Source organism: Triticum aestivum, chromosome 5B, assembly GCF_018294505.1.
Source record: "Triticum aestivum cultivar Chinese Spring chromosome 5B, IWGSC CS RefSeq v2.1, whole genome shotgun sequence".
Classification (NCBI taxonomy): Eukaryota; Viridiplantae; Streptophyta; class Magnoliopsida; order Poales; family Poaceae; genus Triticum; species Triticum aestivum.
The window spans coordinates 536,286,225-536,307,840 of record NC_057807.1 but is presented as its reverse complement, the minus strand read 5'-3'; the positions used below and the strand labels follow the sequence as shown (position 1 = coordinate 536,307,840).

Genomic DNA, 21,616 nt, shown 5'->3' with positions numbered 1-21,616 from the left:
TTCGAGGAGTGCACAATGGCGTGCAGCCAAAACTGTTCTTGTGTGGCCTATGCGTACACCAACCTAAGCAGCGGAAAGTCCGGTGGAGATGTCACAAGGTGCTTAGTGTGGGCCGAGGAGTTGGTTGACACAGGAAAAATTCCCACTGAGTTTAGTCAAGTGTGTGGCGACACACTTTATATCCGTCTTGTAAGCTTAGATGGTGTAACTGGTACCAAATCTTGTTTCGAGAAGTTGTAGCCTAGCTCGGCCTCCACGGTACCCTTTATCCATACCATACATTTCACTTCGTGATGTGTGAAGCATCACAAGCTCACCTCCTGCCCCCTGTCTCCTGTCTGCATGCATGTTACTATAATCACGTGGTGGTGTGAGAGAGAAGCATCGCTTCCAAGAATGAAGAACAAGAGGATGCGGACAAAATGATGGAGATACCTGCAGAAGAGAGAGAGGTGATGCGAGAGATGAGGAAGAGAGAAGATAAGAGGAGCAGAGAGAGAGAGGGTGTTGTAAGAAGAGAGAGGTGTTCGTAAGAGAAACAGGAGAAGAGAGAGAAAAGGAGCAGAGAGAAAGGGATGATTTGAGAAGAAGAGAGAGGAGTGTTGTGCGTGAAAAAAATAAGAGAGAGAGAGAGGTGTTGTGAAGGGATCTCTCTCCAAGAGAGGCAGGAACACGTGAGTGAGAAGGAAGAGGGAGAACCGAAGAAGGGAGAGTGGCTGTGGGAGGCTTGAGAGAGAAAGAAAGATTAAGAAGGGAGAGCGGCTATGAGAGGCTCGAGAAAGAGAGAAAGGAAGCGAAAGGAGAGAGAGTTGGCTTTGTCTCTATCACCTTTGTCTTCTCTATTTGGATTACTGTATGAGTGCTTGTTCACTAGATGATGTTTTATTGTGCATCCATGTAGCACTCTGTGTGTCCAGGAGAAACCAGATGAGAGGCCAAATATGTCATCTGTTGTGTTCATCCTAGAGAACGGAAGCACTGCACTTCCAACCCCCAATCGCCCCGCCTACTTTGCGCGACAAAGTGTTCAGATGGAGAAAATTATAAATTATATTCAAACTTCTGTGAATAGTACTACATTTACAGAGATAGAGGGCCGATGAAATACTTTTTCTTTGGTTCTAGATTTGTCGAAATGATCTTGGAAAAAATGCTCTATGTGTATCGCATGACATTCCCCTTTCTGAAAAAATGTCTGGCTGAACAAAATCGTCATTCCTCATGTGTTGTTTAGAAGTCATTAATTACCTATGAATCTGTTATTAATCTTGTTATTTGCATCGGCTGCAGTCTAAGTAGCAGACATAAGATATTAAGAATACTTGTAGAAAATTCAAGATGTTAACGAAAACAATTTAATGATAGTGATTTTTCATCAGATATACAAGCATTAGGTGGTCGTCCGTGAAAATGGCGATTAGTTAGCGGTATTCTTGTGTGCCGTTCAAGCGGCGCGATTGGGCGTTGAATTACTTGCTACAACCAAAATTATAAATAGTCATGTGGTGCATGTGTTCATCAGAATCTCTACTTCTAATGGAGGAGTTGATGAATAGTCCGCGCGGTTAATTTTCGCTGGTTTATTTTCGTCATCCTCCCATCACCGTTTTTTTTCGTCATCCTACCACCTCTGCTCTACCCTCCATCGAAATAAACCGGTGCAAAAAAAACCCTGGGATCGATCCCTCGTTCCCATAGCAGATCGATCTCCGCCGCCGCCGTCCATCACTCCTCCCTCTCCCTCGGCCTCCCTTGTCTAGGGTTCCCCGCCACCACTGCGGCAGCCGCCGCCGAATCCTAGGTCGCCGCACACCGTTGCCGCCTCCGCGAATCCCCAGGGACGCCACAAGCCACCGCCGTCGCGAATCACCAGAGACGCCGCACGCCGCCGCGCCGGATCCCCAGGGATGCCACCGCCACCGCCGCGGATCCCCAAGGGTGTGGTCGCGTTGTACTAGACAAAGTGTGGTCGCTGCCGTCCTCTCCTCGTCCGACCTTGACCTCATCCCTTCGACTCCGGTGACTCCTCTGTGGCCCGGGCGGCCCTGGCCGACGCCGTCACAGCCAACGCCGGCCTCACCTCTGCGGCCTCACGCACTGCCGCCGCCGAGGAGCCGGCCTGATAGGTTTGAACCATCCCTTGATCCCTCGAGTCTTCTGCATCCCTTGATGGCTCGATTCCTTGTCTTCTCCATCTATCAATCCCTCGCATCCTTGCATGCTACAAAGAGAATGGTTCCCTTTCTACAGGGTCTGGTGTGAAAGAGTTGGAGCAAGGAGGACGTGTGCGGCCACTTCGCGCTTCGGCGAGATCCTCAAGGTTGTCATCGCAGACAAGGGCACTGGAAGATCCAAGGGCGGCGGATTCGTGAGTACCGCCCAAACAATTCTCTCCTCCCCTCATCATCGATTGATCTTCCTGTAGTTAATTTTCTTGCTTAATTCAGCCCCGTTAGTTGATGCTATGCCTGGATGGATGCTTGGCATGTTACGTTCCAGGAAGCGGAGGCGGCCATTAGGGCGTGCTTGGGTCCGTACCCGGTGATTGACGGCTGGAGTGCCAACTGCAACCTCGCCTGCCTCAAGGTCCAAGGCGCCACAACGAAAACGCCCACCTCGATACTCAGCTTCAAGGGATGTGTCCTGCCACGGGTAGTGCCATCACACCGGCACAATGAACTAGCTCAGTTTACAGCACTGCAAATTATCTAGATATCCCTCCCCTTGTTACTTATTAAGCCTCTAATCACTAATTTCCAGCAAAGGCTTTTTTACATCAGTTTTCCAGCAAAAGTTTATGATAAATAATGTTGATTTTTTGTAACACAGTTAACATCCCTTCCTGTTTATTTCCATACCTTTTATTTTATTTTATTTTGTGATGTTGTGGGAGTCTATAGAACACATGTCATTAAAATGTTTATCCCAAACCAGTTCTTTGCAGGTTTATTAATGATGATCTATGCATCGGTTTCTTACTTTGTGAACTGAAAGATTTTGTTTGCTCCTCCTATTGAATATTTACATTGGGACTATATTTTTTTGCAGCAAATCCTCATCGGAATTGTAGATTAAGGATTAGTATTATGGCTTAAGTATAATGATTCTACTCTTATATAGCAAGTATTCAAATATAGCATGTCGTACAAGAATGTAAGATGTCTGCACCTGCATTACAATGATTGGAGTTACTGTAATAATTCTTGCTGGTTAGTTACCTCTGCTCCTAGCTAGCCAAATTAGAACTGATACTTACATGTGTAGGATTGTTGTGTGAGAGTCTCGTAGATTGGCACATGGATGGAAAATAAGTTTCAGTTTTAGCTTGCTGTACTGATCATGGCTATGTTGTGGAAGAGTTCTTGCAGGCAGTGTTCACAAGTACATCCACTCACGACCTCTCCCATGCTGCAGATGCAGGTTAGTAACGACTCCGCTACATCCGTTTGGCTCCTTTTGTACATAAAGCAATGCATTTTTGTTTGTGTAGATAACAAGTTCAGCGTGTAATTAATTATTCATACAACTTTCATCCATGTTGCGAACTTGCAAGCTCAAAGGCTATGCAATGATCGGTGCAACAGCCCATCTTTCATCGCCATCAGCTTGGCATATCATCTTTCGACATGTCAATCTTTTATTACAGAATGTTCTCAGTAGGATGTGATGGAGTTTGTTTATTTTGTTTCAGAGATTGGTCTTCATAGTTCAAGGCATCTTTGCAGTCTGATAATGCCCTTTTCTCAAAATTTCAATGACACTTGATATTTCTCATAGTGATGTATATTATGATCTTTCTTGAAAATGAAACCGAGTCATCGACTTGGATCAAGTGATATTTTAAAACGTATAATGATATTATTTCAGTAAAAAAGCAAAAGCAAAATTGTTCATCATACTTGCATGTGTGTCTGCTTGCTTGTTACAAAAGCAAAATTTGTTTATAATACATGCATGTGTGCGCTTGCTTGTGCATAACGCGATGAACCTTTTTAGTAAAGGTGATTTTCCAAGAAGGGTATTTCAAATTTTGATTGGTGTATTCTCTTGTGGTTTTCCAAGAAGGGTATTTTGTGAAAAATGAGGGAACAGCTACTCTGGTGGTCCTCATCCTCATCCGGCCTTAATTCCAAGGTACTGTAATAACTCTTGTAGGTTAGTTACCTCTCCTCCTAGCTAGCCAAATTAGAACTAATATTTACATGTATATATAGGACTGTTTTGTGAGAGTCTCATAGATTAGCACATGGATGGATAATAAGTTTCAGCTTTAGCTTGTTGTACTGATCAAGGCTATGTTGTGGAAGAGTTCTTGCATGCAGTGCAAGCACATCCACTCACGACCTCTCCCATGCTGCAGCTACAGGTTAGTAATGATCCTGCTACATCCGTTTGGACCCTTTAGTACATAAAGCAGTGCATTTTTGTTTGTGTAGATAACAAGTTTATTGTACGCTAATTTATTATTCTTACAACTTTGGTGTAACTAGCATTCTGAAGATTGTCTCGCTCTCGTAATCCCAGCCAATTTGGGGACCCTTTCATGGACAAGCAGATGGAGCTGTAGATTGGGGAGTTGTTCTTAAAGAACTTTAGAATTTTATAATAAAGTTTTAGCTAAAGCTTGTGAGTTTTGAACATGAAATTTTATTTCCTTCACTGAGTTCCGTGCATTTCAATACGCTGCTTGGCAAAAGGAGAAGAAAAAGAAAGAAAAAACTCTTTCAGTAATGTGGATATCACAACAAAGAAAATATAAGCACGAATTGTGCTCTTTTTGTATTTAATTTCACATATACCACACTTCCATTTCACATATACCTAAGGCGCTGGGGGGTGGGGGGGGGGGGGCCTTATCGCCTAAGCGTCCAAGGCGGGACGCCTTAAAAACAATGATAATATGGTATTCTAATATAGTGGTTGGCATGTAACACTGCTTTAACATGCACTAAATACGGTTGTTTATGCTTGTTTCAGAACCTGGTGGAAACCCCTATTTAAAAAAGGATTTTAATAGAATTTATAGTGATTCTTTTTCAGAATGATAATATATTGCTTCTTACGATTGGTGGTTAATTTTTTACATCCTTTTTATCCCCTTATTATCCTGATAGGTCATATTTATGTTTATTTGCACCTTATTGGGTTAAGGGAAGACATGTATCACTTTGTTATTTATTATCCTTATGCAGAATAACTCTGGGTGCTTGTTTCGGTCCCTAGAGAAATAAAAACATATGACAGTGATGGCGGAGTTTAAAAAAAAACTATGTCTTCCTTCATTGTTGGGCACGTACTTCTCTTGCATTCCCTGAGATAGAGACCTAATCAATTTGAAAGCTTAATTCAATGTTTATAATTCAATATTTTTAGTGGGCATCGAGCAGTGGCTTCAGCAAACAAATCTAGGTGGACATCACTTGACAAAATATTGATGTAGCCGCCCATCACACAAAAAAGGCTTATTTGCAAAGACTGGTGCATTCAAAGGCTAATAAAAATGCAGAAAGATGGAATAAGAGGACAAGAGCCGCCAACTCACTGCTCCCTTGATATGCTTTTAACATGTTGATTCATCTTTTATATTGATACGCTGAATTCGTCCATCTGCATGCTAGAAAATATAAATATGACCATGACATATGATGTTTTCAGACACTTTATTTGAATTGATTTCTCAGACCATTACATGTCACCATTACTTATAGTCTAACCTCTAGACACCCTTTCATTACTATCTTTTGGATGCAGCCAAAAATGAACATCTGGTTGATAAGGTCAAAGAAGAAAGCTCCTATCATTAGCCCTATTATTTAATGCATGTGTCTGAACTCAAGTAGCTTATCTTAAAGAGTAATCAGTACAACAGTAGCTATATCTGTGGCAGCTCCGGAGGTGGCCGCCCAGAAGATCAACTCAGCGACATGACAAGCCTGCCGCCTCAAAGCGAAGGCAGAGGAGGGGCAACCGGCAAAAAGAAGGGTGTCTCGAGAGGCGGGCAGGGTCGTGGACGCGGTGCAGGTGTTAGTTGGGGCCTCGAACGAGGGGTGTCGCCGTCGTCGCCTTCCATGCACACTCCCTGGCCAAAGCAATATCAGCCACGCTACTTAAACGTCACCAAGCAGATCGGTCGGTAGTCCTCGGCCATCGCTGTCGGGCACGTGCCATATTACATTGACGTCAACACAGCACCACCTCATTTCGTTGATTGGCATCACCGCAACTCGACTGGTCGCGGACACCAGGAGTGGATCATCTCTGTGACCGCTCTTTGTTCATGCGTACGTCTCAATCGGGTGAGACGACATATGACGACGTGGATAGACAACTATTGGAGATGATTCATGACAAAGGCGGAGAAGGAGGCTAAAAGGACGGGCAGTGGATGACTCGGAGCCGGTGGTGCACGCCTAGCAGCCGCGTACGCAGCCGGGCACATACAACCAGCAACCAGATTCGTACATTGGCCAGTAGGAGTAGGACGGTGACGAGGACCTTGATTCGACGACCTCTTTTCTTCCTAATTTTTGTAGACTCACTTTTAATTTTATTCTCTTTCCTTTTACATGATTATTTAACATTGGCAGGCAATGGAGCGCGTGGGTAGATCAAAATTATATGTTCAAAGCATGCATGATAAATGGACATAATTTTAAAGATTACAAGATGGTATTCCCCCATAAGCTCGTAGCAACGCAAGGGACACCGTGGAGGGTAGAGAAGACGGCAGTGAGATGGCAGAATGCTGTGGTGTCGAGAGGAGGTGACAGTGAGAAGCTGTGACGGGGAGAGCAGGTCAGGAGAGTGAGACGTGAGTGTGAGCATTGTGCTGTGAAGTGTGTGCGAGAGAGTGAATTCCTTTTTTAAGGTAGGAGGAAAACGAGCGGTGTTTGCCTTTTTTCAGAGGGAAAAGCGACAGCTTGCTATGAGAGAAATGTCACATGTTTTTTTCTATATAATGGCAAATATCACATAGCCTAACAAGTTATTTCTAAAGAATAATTACCAAAAAGTGGTTTATAAGTTAGCCTAAAATTTATTAAAATTGGAATGCGACTCTGTCAACGAAAAGAACGATGCAACTCACTTCGGCTAAAAAGTGTCGATCAATGATTACATAACACATATGAGCTTATTTTAATTTAAAATTTTAGTGGTCCCTCCATCCCAAAATAAGTGTCGTTGATTTAATACAAAATTAGTACAAAGTTGTATTAAATCTTTTTATATGTTCACTTTTGTAGATTAAAAATAAAAGCTAATTGCTTTCGATGATGCTTTGAAAATGTCAATTGACAAAATCACTACGTAACTATGATGGATGGGACTGAATACTCATCAAATTTTAAATAATCAGAAGGGATACATACAAATAACTGTTTTATCTCTCTCTCTCTCTCTCTCTCTCTCTCTCTCTCTCTATATATATATATATATATATATATATATATATATATATATATATATATCGCACATGATACTACAAAAGGTGTATATTTCTCTATATTTTTTTGGCATAGTATGAGAGAGATAAACATGACTAATGTTGATGTTAAAAAAGAATAAAAGGGACCCAAGGTAATGTCCTTGGAAGCCAAAAAATCACGGAGTTTTATACAACAATATAGGGAATATATATGCAATTAGATTAAAAACTTAAAAGGCCCGTGGCAACGCACGGGCGTTCTCCTGGTGGCCCTAATTTCCATCCAATCATAAGGAGGCGGTGATTTAGTCTGGTCCAAACCCTGAATTATTTCTGGAAACATAACAAGATTCCATCAATTCCGCCGTATCCTGATGCCAAAAGAAGAAATCAACTGCGCTTGCTCACCGAGAACCCAAGATCACGAATAGATCAGAAAACCGGACTAGCTTCACACCTTCCACTACTACCAAAAAGTAAAATCTAACACCGGCAAGCTTCAACGTCTTTCGGGAATGTGGATCCTGAAACAGCGAAGCAAGCTAGTTCAACGGATCTCAGAAACTCGTGGTGGACGTGTTCATCGTCTTTGTTTCGGCGGCAACGATGACGGTGCTGAATAAAGATTCTTTGGATCCTTCCCTAACAAGGTCATCGGTCCTATGGTTGGGATGGATTTGGAAACCAGCCTGTTCAAGCAAGAATGGCGTGGCGGCGACGGCATCCTCGTGGTGGACCTGTGTCCTCGGGCTCCGCCGTTGCGACGACGTTTGCTCCAGCGTCAGCGCGGAGCTTGGGGGTAGTCCAGGAGCCGATGCAGACTGTGGTCTGCATATGACGACATCTGAAAGACGGAACATGTGCTGAGCTCGTGGTTCGTAGATGGCAGATATGCTTTCCTCCTTCGGCGTCTTAGTCGTGGTGGGAGTGACAGATCTGTAGTTCGATGGCGTGTCCGGGGTGTTGCCTCGGTCTGATTCGTTCAACCGCAAGGGCTTCATTTTTGGTGAGCCACCTTGGAGGTCTAAAAAGCTGCATGTCGGTGATGGAGACGCGTCGAGCTCGAGTGAGGTGGTGATTCATCATTCCTTCGATGGCTGCCGGGGGGGTGCCGCAGGCAGGTGACGTACGTTGGTGTCAAGCTCAGGGATGTGCTGCTATCTTTTCAGTTTTGTCATATTTGTTCTTTATGATATGAATGAGACACGTATTAGCATGCAAAAAAAAGATTGATAACAAATTCAGAAAAATGATTACATTTATATAATTAGTTTTAAAAAAGTGAAGCAATATTAGTGTTGCAAAAAAATAGCGGGCACTTAAAATATGTTCATGTAATTTTAGAAATGGTCCAGGTGTTACAGACAAAACAATTCACATGTATTGAAGAAAAGTAATTGTTCATGTATATTTTCAAAAGGTTCATGTGATTTTGAAAGAATGTATTTGTATTTAAAAATTATGTACATATTTCTGGAAATAGTGTTCAGTAATTGTTTGAAAAAGAAGTGTCCACACATACCAAATAATTGTTTGTGAATAAAAAAATATTCATGATCAAATATTGTTAGTATATCTCAAAAAATATGTCCATATTTTGAATAAAAAAGATGTTCATGTATATTCTCAAAAGGTTCATGTTATAATATTATTCATGCTATGGATTTCCCTACAATCATCAGTAGCCACTGTACAAGGTGATTTAGTGTGGTTCTGTGGTTCATGCACTTAATGGCGACACTGAAACATAAATACATAATAAATGATGAAGTATCAGATCGATTTACGTCGTTATACAGAGTGACGCTTTTCGGGAAAGAGTCGTCGGGGCATTTTTATTTTTTTTGCTTGTGACCAACGATGCATGCTAACCATGGTGCAGCATCAATAGCCTACTGGCTACAGATTGATTGGCCATTTAGCATGTTCGACGACTGGCTTGTCCCTGGCAAGCCAATCTCTTGTGGCACCACCATCGTCCCCTTGCAAGCCGTTTCGTTTAAACCCAGTTTGCCCAACAATTGAAATACTGGGATTCAACCACATATTTGCCATATGATCCAGGCCCGGTCAGCATAGTTTAATGTTTTAGTCACTATAGTCTTGAGTTAGATCTGTGTGTCTTGCTAATACAGATTTTGCCTTTTGTGGGAAGCAATGCTCTCGACATCCATGGTGACTTAAAGAACAATTATAAACAAATCCAGCTATATATAGGAGTAGTCAGCAGTGATGTTGGCAGCCTAACTCCAACGTGGGCTGCTGAATTATAAATCCCAACAGATGCCGACTTCGAAAACCAACTCTTCTAAAACTGGGCAACTCTGCATTAGTTAGAGCATCTCCAACAGCCGCGCTAAACAAGCGCCGCGCCGCAAAAGTGGGCGTTTTAGCGCGCGCAACCCGGCGGGTGGCTCCAGCGGGCGCGCAAAAACAACGCGCGCTGTATAAGGAGTTGGGCGCGCGATCGGGTACGCTATCTCGCGCGGTGTATTTGGGGCGCCCTGTTCCGTGCGCGACACATTCGAGCGCTCGCGCCGCACTCTCTCCTCTCCACCTCCTACGCCCCGCGCGCGCCGGCGCCAGCGCCCTGCCACCCATGGACGCACGCACCGGCACCCTGCTCACCCCGTTGTACAGTCGCGACCCCCCCGCCGCCGCCGCCGCCGCCGGAAATCCTAGCGAGGGGAGCGTTGGCGTCGCCACCGCCGGAGCTTCGCTGAGCGTCGGCCTCGCGCGCAGCCTCTTCTTGCCGCCGCGGATGACCACGGCGACGGGTGGCGTCGCGCCGGCGCCGTCCCGTGCCGCCGCCACACCGTCGAAGCTCCCCAATGCGGCACGGCCGAAGAAGGGCAAAACATCCGCGAAGAAGAACAAGGCGGCGGACGGCTCCGGCAGCTCGAAGGCGTGGGGAAAGAAGCTTGCAGGGCGTTTGACGGGCACGACGGCTACCGAAGCGCCGGCGAGCTCACTCGTTGAGCCGGCCGCCGACGCGCACCACGTGTTCGACGAAATGCCCCCAAGGTGAAAAGAATTCCAACTTTTATTTTCTTGTTATTTTTTCAATGCATCATATAGATAGCTTATTTGCATTGTTCAAAAAACTTTGTAGTCTCAACGATGATGCATACATGTCAACTATGGGTGTTGGCTCCAACAATTCGCATGTAGTGTTAACTTGCTTTGTTTTTGGTGTCCGAAGTGCTAACTTGCTTTGTTTTCATGTAGTACAACATTGCACAAAACTTGTTCAAAGAAGAGGTGAGGACAACCAAGAAGGGGAAGATCAAGAAAGGAAGGATCTTTACATTGCCTCATTGCTATGAAGTGTTGAAGGATGATGAGAAATGGAAGAAGCGTGATGGTTTGGATGATTTGCATTTGAGCAACAAACTCAAGCGAACAATTGAGTTGAATGATGATGAGGAGGAGGAAGAGTATGATGCATCAAGTGATGACGGCAAGAGAAGCCCCACACCCAACTCGGTTTCATACTCGAAGCCAAAACAACCGGATGGGTGCAAGAAAGACAAAACCGAAAAGAAGAAGAGGAAAGGAGATGATGAGCTCAAAAATGCTATGGAAGCTATTGTGAAGGCAAGAAAAGAAGCCAACGAGGTGAGGAAAATGGCAAGGAACCAAGATGCAGCGGCCGAGGAGAGCAGGGTGGCCGTCGAGGAGAGGAAAGTGGCATTAGAGGAGAGGAAGGTGGGCATGGAGGAGCGAGCTAAGTTGTTGGAATGGGAGAAGCACTTGTTCTTCTTGGACACATCTTTGTTCAATGATGCGCAAAAGGAATATGCCAACCTTGCCTGTGAAGAAGTCTTGATCCAAAAAAGAGCCATGATCCGTGCAATGGGTGGCGGTGGCCTTGGCGGCATGCCGCCTCGGCGCCATGGGTGGCGGTGGCCTCGGCGCCATGGGTGGCGGTGGCCTTGGTGGAATGGGTGGCGGTGGCCTTGGCGCCATGGGAGGCATGGGTGGCTTCAGAGCCATGGGAGACATGGGTGCACCTCCGGCCGCCATGGGAGGCATGGGTGGCTTTGGAGCACCCTTCGACGCTATGGCCGCCATGGGAGGCATGAGTTTTGCTTCTCTCATGGAGGCATGGGTGCACCTCCGGCCGCCATGGATGGAATATCTTTCGATGTGCCTCCTCACACACATTCCCATGAAGATGTCGTTGAAGATCTTGCCAACACTGTCGGAGCTTCACATGATGCGGTGCGTGATGAGGTTAGGGAGGAAGATTCATTTTCGGAGGCGGAAGAATCGTCTTCGAAAGATGAGGACGAAGACGAGGAAGATGATTGATGTGTCTTTCATTTGTGTCTTGAACTTTAGTTTGCATTTTGAACTTGGTTGGATGAACTTGTGGGCATATTTTGAACTTGTGGGCATGAACTTTTATTCATCAACTTGTTTGTGTCAAATTTCACATGTTCATTGCATTTTGATGAATTTTTCAAACTCATTTTGTGTCCAAAATGCTATATATGTTAAATGCCCGGCGAGTCGCGCGTTGTATTTTTGTACGCGCGCGTTGTATTTTTGTGCGCTGCTAGAGCGGCGCGCGCTGCATTATAGCGCGGCTCTTGGAGCCAGCGCTGGCGGCCGCGCTAAATCAGCCGAAGCGCGTGCGGCAAACAGGTTTTTTGCGCGCGGCACGAAGCGCGGCTGTTGAAGATGCTCTTAATCATCTGCGTCCGCAATCGGACATTCGTGGATGCTGCGTTCCTGCGAGTATTTTGTCCTTTGTAAGACCAAGGTTCCACGCCAGTGCTTACTCCATTTAGCAGGATCTATATATAGCCTGTATCTAGTTACAGCTTAGTGATTACGATTTTGGCGTGACCTATCAATGGATTCACCAGTTCTCCTCTGCTACACCACGGCCCTGATTATTATGTTCCTGCCGTTGAGTGCTTCCGACGACCGCCTTGTCCCCGGCAAGGCGCTATCCCCTGGCACAACCATCGTCTCTGACGGTGGCATGTTCGCCTTGGGCTTCTTCAACCCCTCCAACTCCACTCCAGCCAAGCTTTACCTTGGCATATGGTACAACAACATCCCCAAGCTCACCGTTGTGTGGGTTGCCAACCGTGAAATCCCAATCACCAACAACAATCCCTCCACACCGATGCTTTCCCTCACCAACACCTCCAACCTCATCATCTCCGAAGGTAATAACAGTGGTCGTGTCCTTTGGACGACGGCCAACATTACCACTACCCGGGCGGGCTCGTCTACCCCGACGGCAGTGCTTCTGAACACGGGCAACCTCGTCATCCGGTCGTCAAACGGCTCCACGGTGTGGCAGAGCTTCGACCACCGCTCCGACACGATCCTCCCCGGGATGAAGATTCGAATCAGATACAGCACACGAGGCACTACCGACCGTCTGGTATCGTGGAAGGGGCCCGACGACCCCTCCCCAGGGCGCTACTCCTACGGCGTCGACCCGGACACGCCCCTCGAACCATTCTTGTGGAACGGGGGAAGCTTGGTGGCTCGTAGTGCCCCATGGACAGGGTACCAAGTGAAGAGCGTACGCAAACAACAGCAAGCGACCATGAACGCTAGTGATCTTATTGTGTACGTAGCCTTCGTCGACAATGGTGACGAGGTCTACGCCACATATAGCCTCTCGGACGGCGCGCCACCCTCAAGGTCAGTCCTTACCTATTCTGGCGTGTATCAGTTCGAGAGCTGGAGCAGCAAGTCATTGGTGTGGGATGTCATTTCGAAGTGGCCGTCTGCTGAATGCAATGGCTATGGCTACTGTGGCACGTATGGCTACTGCGATGAGACGTTGGCGCCAATCCCGACTTGCAAGTGCCTAGATGGCTTTGAGCCGACAAACAAGGAGGAGTGGTCCAGTGGCAGGTTCTTCGCAGGGTGCCGGCGGAAGGAGCTGTTGCACGGGTGCAGCGGTAGCTACTTGGCCTTATTGGGGATGAAGGCACCAAGTAAATTTGCGCTCGTCGGAAGGGGCACAAGTACGTCTGAGGAGTGTGTCGCAGAGTGCAACCGCAACTGCTCCTGTGTGGGGTACGTGTATCGCAATGTCAGCAGCGGCAGGTCCGGAGGAGACACGACTATGTGTTTGGTGTGGGCTGGGGATTTGATTGACACCGGAAAGATAAGCGCAGACCTCGGAGGAGAGACACTCTATCTCCGACTTGCAGATACAAATGCAGCAGGTACAAACTAGTAGTACTAGTTTGTCATTTCTACTCTTGATTTTGTCTTTGCTAACGTGCTTCTAGTTTTTTATTTTTTTAACACCAACGTGCTTCTAGTTGTATCTGCCACTTTTCTTATGGTCTATGTACGTACGGCGCAGGTAAAAGGAGAAAGAGCAACGCATTCAGGATTGTGCTGCCAGTTCTAAGCAGTGGTTTTCTTGTACTCATATGCATATATGTTGCATGGTTAAAATGCAAAGGTATGTTTAATTAGTTAAATCTCCTTAAAATAATGTTTTAGTTTAAAGCCTATGAGAATGCACTTTTAACTACATACACATGGAATTGATCGTCCACTGTCAAAATATACCCCTAATTTCAAATAGGGGTACTTAGAACTCATCTAGATGAGATATAATTTGGTCTCATTCACTTTGAAAATAAGAATAGATACAATCCACTTCAGCACACACGCATCTTATAGCATCACATTCAATGGCTATAAAAGGTGAATGAGACTAAATTATATCTCATCTAGATGAGTTCTAGTAAAACTGTTTCAAATAACCCCTATTACACTTGTATATGTAAACTAGAGCAGATACATCTGGTACTACCCTATTATCAATCTAACGATAATGGGCAATCTACTAGCAACTAATATGGATTCCACATGCTAGTCTCTATACGTCGATCGTATAGTGGTTGTCAGCTACCCGCGTTCTATTGCGACGGAGGTTAAGTGCATTTTTCAAACATGTGAACCCCTTGTAACCACTTGATGGGAGGAGGACGACCTCTTACCCCTTTCCCCCTCGCGACCGTGTCGCCCCCGTGGGCGACCGACCGCGCCTCCGTTGCGCGTTCCAGAGGCCCTCCCTCGCCACCTCCACCACCCCCCCCCCCCCCCCGCGGTCACCGGCGTACAGTGATAGGCTTGCCCAGGGCGGCCCCGGCAGGCCTCGCTTTTCCACTCCCGGAGGCGATCCTGCACGGGGCCGCGTGTCTCCTGGTGGTGCGCTCAGGCGGCAGTCCGGCGCGGCAACGAGGCAACCTGGCACGGGCGAGGGAGGTTGGTTGCTCGGCGGCACAACAGTTGGTAGCGGAGCTTCATGATGGTGCGGGGTGGTGGCGCCTACTCGGCCTTGGGCCCTTTGGGCCTCATCTGGGCTGGGGCGGACCGGCTAGGGACGGAGCCCCTTGGAGGTGGAGTTGGGGCATAGGGAGGCTGGGTAGGGGCGGTGCCATTGCCGGCTTGTTGTTGCGGGGTGGCAGCAGCTTTGCAGGCCCGATATGGGCCTGACCATGCCCGGGTGGCCTGGTGTGCCTCTGCCGCCCCGTCTGGTCGGCTATTGCGATGGTGTTGGAGGCACAGGCCTCCGGCACGATGGCGGTGGAGGTATTTCCCTTCGGCGTGTCTCCGGTGCTACCCCTCCTGATTCCTGGCGTTCTTCTCTCCATCCTCTAGTCCTCGTGATGGCGATCTCAGTGAGGCGGCATGGATGACTTCAAGACCGTGGTGGCGTATGTTGGCGGGTGGTAAGCTGGCTGGTTGCAGTGGCGGAGCTTCCTTAGGGCCAACCTGGGCCATGGCCCCCCCTGCTTGTGTAGATTTCTTGTATTATTAGCACATAATTAGATAGGAATGATGGTGTTTTGCCCAATCTTTGATTGAATAGCCCCTCCTATAATTCTGATCAAGCTCCGCCACTGGCTGGTTGGCTTCGTATCGGGCGGGTAGTGGTGTTTGGGATGCGGGAGAAATCCCTGCCGGTTCATCCGGCGCCGACGCGGTGTCACCTGCGGTTTTCACCTTGCTTAAGTTCTACCGGCAGTTTTTGTGCCCTTGGGTTCTTATGCCGGCAGTAAGAAATGTCCCGACAGTTTTTTTCGCCCCTGTTCAGCTATTTCTCTCGGCAGTTAACTACCCCCAAATAAGTGTTGTGGTGTTGTGTGAAGGGCGTCGGTACCATCTTTCCCCCACTCCTTTTCGCTGTCGGGGGAAACTCTTGGACATGTCCGGGAGCTGCGTCTTCGATGTTGCATCCCTTCTTGGAGGTGCTGCTTGGTACGCGGCGTTTCAGAGCCTTGGTGTGCAGTGGTATGACTCTTGAGGGTGCAGTGGTGGCGGATCATTCGTGCTTTGTCGAGCTGCCGTTGTTGGCATTTAGTTCTTCTTTCTTTCTCTTTTGGGCTTGATGTGTTCTTCGCCCCAGCAGTTATCTTGTGATCGGTGGAAGTTGCTTTATATTATAAAGTGGGGGAAACCCTTTTTCACATTGTGTCCACTTGATGCTTCATTTTTGCATTAATAAATTCCACCATTTTTTGACAAAAACGTGTGAACCCCGTTTTCTATGTCAAGTATAGCCATATTCTCTGGTGTGCAATTTTGAAATGGTGGCAACTTGCCTCATGGGTGATTTCCTCTTCATTATCTGATTTTATAAAAGGCATAGCAACAATATCGAAATTTCGAGGGGTCATCTATAACAGTTTCCTTATTATGCCTGCAGTTACTTGTTCGAAGGTTAATGTTTTTTATATTGTGGCAGCAAACAAGAACAAAAAATGGAGTATGCACAAGAATATACGATTGGGTGGTATGAATGCCTGTAATGAATTTGGGGAAGAAACCCCTCCTCATGATCAAGATTTTCCATTCGTAAGATTAGAAGAAATTGTCCTCGCAACCCACAATTTCTCCGAAGAATGTCAGATTGGACAAGGAGGATTTGGCAAAGTCTACAAGGTATCTTGTTCTATATCCAGTTCATGTTATTCCTTCAAAATTAGGAGAACTGTTTTGTTCATATGTACATCTCGGGTCAGGGATTATTAGGTGGTCAAGAAGTGGCAGTCAAGAGGCTAAGTAGAGATTCTCAACAAGGAATAAAGGAATTCAAGAATGAAGTAATTCTAATTCCAAAATTACAACATAGAAACTTGGTTCGACTTCTTGGGTGTTGTAGTGAGAGAGATGAAAAGCTCTTGATATATGAGTATCTTCCTAACAAGAGCTTAGATGCCACCCTATTTGGTAAATATTTCGATAACAAACCATATTTTCGTAAGAACTCAACGTCTTGTTGCTTACATTTGTTTCCTTTTTAGATGACTCGAGAAAATTGTTGCTGGATTGGACAACCCGGTTTAATATAATCAAAGGGATTGCAAGGGGGCTTCTATATCTTCACGAAGACTCAAGGTTCACCATAATTCATAGGGATCTAAAAGCTGGAAATGTTTTGTTGGACTCATATATGAAACCCAAGATAGCGGATTTTGGTATGGCGAGGATCTTTGGTGATAACCAGCAAAATGCAAATACTCAACGCGTAGTTGGAACATAGTGAGTATCCATTGAAAAATGTATGTTACTAAGTTCATATAACGTTAGATAATTTCATTTTTTGGGTATGATCAAGCAGCGGCTACATGGCTCCTGAGTATGCAATGGAAGGTGTCTTCTCTACCAAATCTGATGTTTACAGCTTCGGCGTATTACTACTGGAGGTTGTAACTGGTATAAGGAGAAATTCCAATTGTGAAACCATGGGATTTTCCAGCCTTGCAGTTTATGTGAGTACACACAAGACTTCTCTCAAGTTTCATTTCTAAAAATGGATCAAGTTTGTGAAACAATTTTTTTGGAGTTAACATGAATACTGATACCATATTCTTGCTTGGTTTAGTCATGGAATAAGTGGAACGAAGAAAAGACCAAGGAACTGCCAGACTCATCTATCATAGATATTTCACCAGACGAAGTTCTACTTTGCGTCCATGTAGCACTCTTGTGTGTGCAGGATAACCCAGATGACAGGCCACTCATGTCATCTGTTGTGTTCGTCCTAGAGAATGGAAGCAGCACACTTACATCCCCCAATCGCCCTGCCTACTTTTCGCGACGAAGTACTGAAGTGGATCAAATAAGAGAAGATATTCAAACTTCCGTGAATAGTTTTACTCTTACTCAGATAGAGGGGCGATGAAATAATTGTGCAAGTCTTCAGCTTTTGATGTACCTACAAGGCCGCTGTAAATTGTATGGCTCACAAAATAATGAAGTTATTTTGTAAAGCTGACAAAATACACTACATGAATAACAGTTATAGCAGCGTACAGAGTGTACTCGGCCAAGGGCCACGTGGCTAACTATGAGCTGGGTGAAACACTTGGCTTACATGACTCGGCTTATGTCGTCAGCAACTAGATTTAAGCTGAGTGCTTTTCGTCGGCTACTCGACTTAACTATAAGCCAAGTGTAGAACAAGGCTGGTCGGCATCGTAAAGCACTTTCACTATAAGCTGAGTGTCACAAAACAACGTGTTAAACATTTCATTTGCCTTTATGTAATGTCTATGAAATATATTTATAAAATAATGGAAACAGTAAAATAAAAATCATCCAAATACTCCAAGATTGATCCTGTTCTGAAGGTCTTCTCAATACGATTTCAAATGTATAAGAGTTTCAAAACCAAATATTTGATTAAAAATATTTTGATCATTAAAAAAATGACAATGAACTTAAATTATGTTTGTTGTATGGAGAGAGAGAGAGAGAGAGAGAGAGAGTGCATGCAACAGCCCTCTTCCCCATCTCTCATGCTCTCTCCTGGCACAAAGCTAACACACCTGACAATAGCATTTGTATTTGACGAAATAGGTTTCCCCTGCTTTAGATTATAAAGCAACCACCACAACAACAATATCCGACAATCGCGGCCAACAAAAGGTCCAGCCAAGGAAATAAAAAAAGGTTACCACAAGGGCATAACAGAAGTACAACATAGGACGGAATGCTGGGGGCACAGCCAAACAACCCCAAAACAGGATCATAGCCTAACTAGTCCGGCTCAGGTGGTGGAGGCGGGAGCGGTGGCGCCAATGCTCCAACGGTGGTGCGTAGGGCCGAGATGATCCTGTCGATGAAGTCCCGATCACACCGCTTGCTGAGCGGTCTCCATAGCTGTAAAAAGCCACACAATTTGTAGATAGAATTAGTCGCACGAGTTGGAATCACATGCTCAATCGCGAGTTTGTTGCGACCCGTCCACAGAGTCCAAGCTATCGTCCCCACTATTACCCATAGGCTAGGGCGCGTCCTGGCCTCTTGGCTTAGGACCGCCTGAAATAGATCGGGGAGGTTATCATGGTTTCAATCACCGCGAATCACCTCCCTGATGCAGCTCCAGAGGAGGACTGCAGACCGGCACCGGAAGAAGATATGGTTGGAGTCTTCCGGTATGCCACATAGGGGGCATAATCCATCCCCGGGACCATTCCATTTTCTAACTTCCGTGCCCGAGGGTAAACGGCCTCGCACCCATTGCCATAGAAAGATGCGGATCTTTAACGGCAGCTTAATCTCCCAAAGAAGGGTCATTTCGGTTGGCCCGGGGTAGCTAGCATGGCGTGGTATAGGGACTTGGTAGAAAACCTCCCACTTGGTTCGAGGGAGCAAGATAGTGAATTATCCTCCGTGGAGGGAGGGTTAAGAGCAATGCATTGGAGCATCTCGTCCCATTGGCTCCGTTCTAACGGTCCAAAAGTACGGCGGAAAGCTATAGTCCCGAGGTCAGCGAGGGCCGCATGCACAGATAGATGCGTACGGACACAGATGGAGAAGAGCACGTTGAAGCGTTGGGCAAATGGTCTGTCACCCAACCAGCGGTCAAGCCAGAACAGGGTGTTGGTGCCCGTCCCCACCGAGATGGATGTTCCAATACGTAGGACCGGCATAAGCTGGATGACTGCCTGCCAAAACTGGGAGCCACCCGTCCGGGAGGCGAAGGCCAGAGGCTGTCCACACAAGTATTTTGCGCGGATGATCTGGAGCCATAAGCCTCCATCACCCATCTCAATGCGCCATAGCCATTTGGAGAGTAAGGCTATGTTCATCCGCTTGGACGAGATGACTCCCAAGCCGCCTTGGTCCTTTGGCTTGCACACCTCAGACCATTTTACCATGTGATACTTTTGTCTATTATCTGGTCCCGCCCAGAGGAACCTAGACAGGTATTTGGCGACTTCCTGATGAAGGGATTCATGCAAACTATAGAATCCCATCAGGTACATAAGCAGGCTAACCAAGGAGGAGTTCATCAACACAACCAGGGCCGCCTTGGATAACCACCTCCCCTGCCAAGGTTCGACCCTGTGCTGGAGCTTGGACACCGTGGGCCGAAGGTCCTTTGCCTGGAGGAGGGAATCGCTAACCGGGAGGCCAAGGTAGGTGGTCGGAAACGAGCCAAGATGGCAGTTCAGCATGTTGGCTATGCGCCGGGATTCTTCCCCGGAGTAGCCTAGCACCATTACTTCGCTTTTGGCAAAGTTTATTGTGAGGCCCAACATCTCTTGAAAACACAAGAGTAGAAACTTCAGATTTTGGATGTCAGAGTCCGAGCCTTCAACCATGAGGATGGTGTCATCCGCATATTGGAGATGAGTAATACCCCCGTCACCGACTAGGTGCGGGCAGATCCCCTTGATATGCCCAGCCTGCCGTGCCTTGTCCAAGATTGTGGCAAGAGCATCCACAATCAGGTTGAACAGGAAGGGGGACAGGGGGTCGCCTTGGCGCACCCCCTGGGCGGTGGGGAAGTACGGGCCAACTTCCCCGTTGATGTTGACAGCAGTACGGCCAGACATAACCAACTGCATCACTCGAGCTATCCAAATAGCATTTGTATTTCACTATTCAACCTTCTGTATTGCACATCAAAAGTTTTCTCATATTATATCCGTAAAGTTTACATGAATCTCAATATGGTAATGAGTGGATGCTTCAGCGGTACATACCGGACCGTTAGAAAAAACAAATTCGGGCAAGATGGCTCACGGAATCACATAAGTCTGGGATGCTATGCTATGGGACAAACAATCAATAAAATAAAATAATTACTTCCTCCGGTCCATATTAATTGTCAGTGATTTAGTACAACTTCCTACAAAATCAGCAATAATTAATACGGATTGGTGGGTACTTCAAAATTTCCAAATATCCTGGACAATTTATGCCCACCTCATATCTTCTGCATATACTTGCAAGTTTTCATGAATGAAATAATACCTTTGTGTAACAACAAAAAAGTCAGATATAAAAAATGAAAGATTTTAACAGCTAAAACCGTTGTTTTTGGACACCAGGCGCATGACTTATTTTTTCCCAGCATTTTGCAAAGCACATGAAGAACTTGGATATATACATGCCCAAATTTTCTCTTGTAAAAAGTAGGTCTCAGTCTCATTTTCAGATGCCATTTTCCACCGGAAAGAGAATCCCATATTCTTTAAGCCAAGCCGCCAATCCTAGGGTCAATGCGGAACAGGAAACCATTGCTATTTGAGCAGTTAGAGAATCGAAATTCCACTCATTTAGAAATCGATCGGCGAATGCCAGAGGAAGGATAAGGGGAGCCTACACCAACGTAGTCTTAGCCCTAGAACACATGGAGCTTGGAGCACTGATAATAAGTCTGTCTGATTTTCAAGGAGTTTATGAACAATCACCACATCCATATTGAGGAGAAAGCTCACTCAGGCTACTGAACTTGTAAATACAGTTGCGCTCATGATAGGGATTCCGTTTATGGCGTGAGGTGAAGTTAGAAGCATACCTGGATATATACTCATAGTGGCTTCCATACCTATCTCCGGTAGAACTAACAAAATAGAAACCTATGACTAGTAGACTCATACGAAAACTTGAAAGATCTATTTCATTAGAAGAGAAAGTTCACTAATCTATGGCCTAGAAAGCCAAAAGAAATGATCTGTCCAATGACAGAAGGACAGAAGCGCGTTCCCTTCGTCCTCAATGTGCGTCCACAGCTTACTCGAGTGCTTGAGATATTCATTTGGTTTAAGGCACCTTCATCGTAGGAAGGAAAAAACCCGGATCCCCGGGCGGATCATTCCCTCTAACAAGCTAAACAAGAGTCCAGGAGCGAGAGAGGAAAATCCAAAGTGCAAATAACATAATATGAAAAAAGAA

General features: G+C 46.0%; 1 protein-coding gene and 1 long non-coding RNA gene across 4 annotated transcripts; both read left to right on the top strand.

Annotated features, from left to right (window-relative positions):
* The first annotated feature begins 1,913 nt into the window (after positions 1-1,913).
* On the top strand, positions 1,914-6,351 carry LOC123116809 (uncharacterized). Of its 3 annotated transcripts, none has more exons than XR_006457201.1 (6): positions 1,914-2,126; positions 2,251-2,368; positions 2,500-3,420; positions 4,063-4,134; positions 4,215-4,366; positions 5,752-6,351. It is a non-coding gene; the product is annotated as an uncharacterized lncRNA (long non-coding RNA). The 3 variants fall into 3 exon arrangements; XR_006457202.1 differs by lacking the exon at positions 5,752-6,351 and adding an exon at positions 4,491-4,808 and having other exon boundaries at positions 4,066-4,134; XR_006457199.1 differs by lacking the exon at positions 5,752-6,351 and adding an exon at positions 4,491-4,808.
* A 5,936-nt stretch (positions 6,352-12,287) lies between these two features.
* Positions 12,288-17,609, top strand: LOC123116808 (putative G-type lectin S-receptor-like serine/threonine-protein kinase At1g61610). Its single transcript, XM_044537709.1, has 7 exons — positions 12,288-13,629; positions 13,773-13,874; positions 16,131-16,366; positions 16,447-16,654; positions 16,729-16,966; positions 17,046-17,196; positions 17,310-17,609. Exons 1-7 carry the CDS (start codon positions 12,288-12,290, stop codon positions 17,607-17,609), a joined length of 2,577 nt encoding a protein of 858 aa, XP_044393644.1.
* The last annotated feature ends 4,007 nt before the right edge of the window (positions 17,610-21,616 follow it).

Excerpts from the sequence above, each read along its gene's own strand:
- LOC123116808 (XM_044537709.1), top strand. The coding sequence starts at position 12,288 with ATGGATTCACCAGTTCTCCTCTGCTACACCACGGCCCTGATTATTATG. Across the intron at positions 13,875-16,130 it reads TGCATGGTTAAAATGCAAAG|TTACTTGTTCGAAGGTTAAT; the intron begins GTATGTTTAATT and ends TTATGCCTGCAG. Across the intron at positions 17,197-17,309 it reads TTTCCAGCCTTGCAGTTTAT|TCATGGAATAAGTGGAACGA; the intron begins GTGAGTACACAC and ends TGCTTGGTTTAG.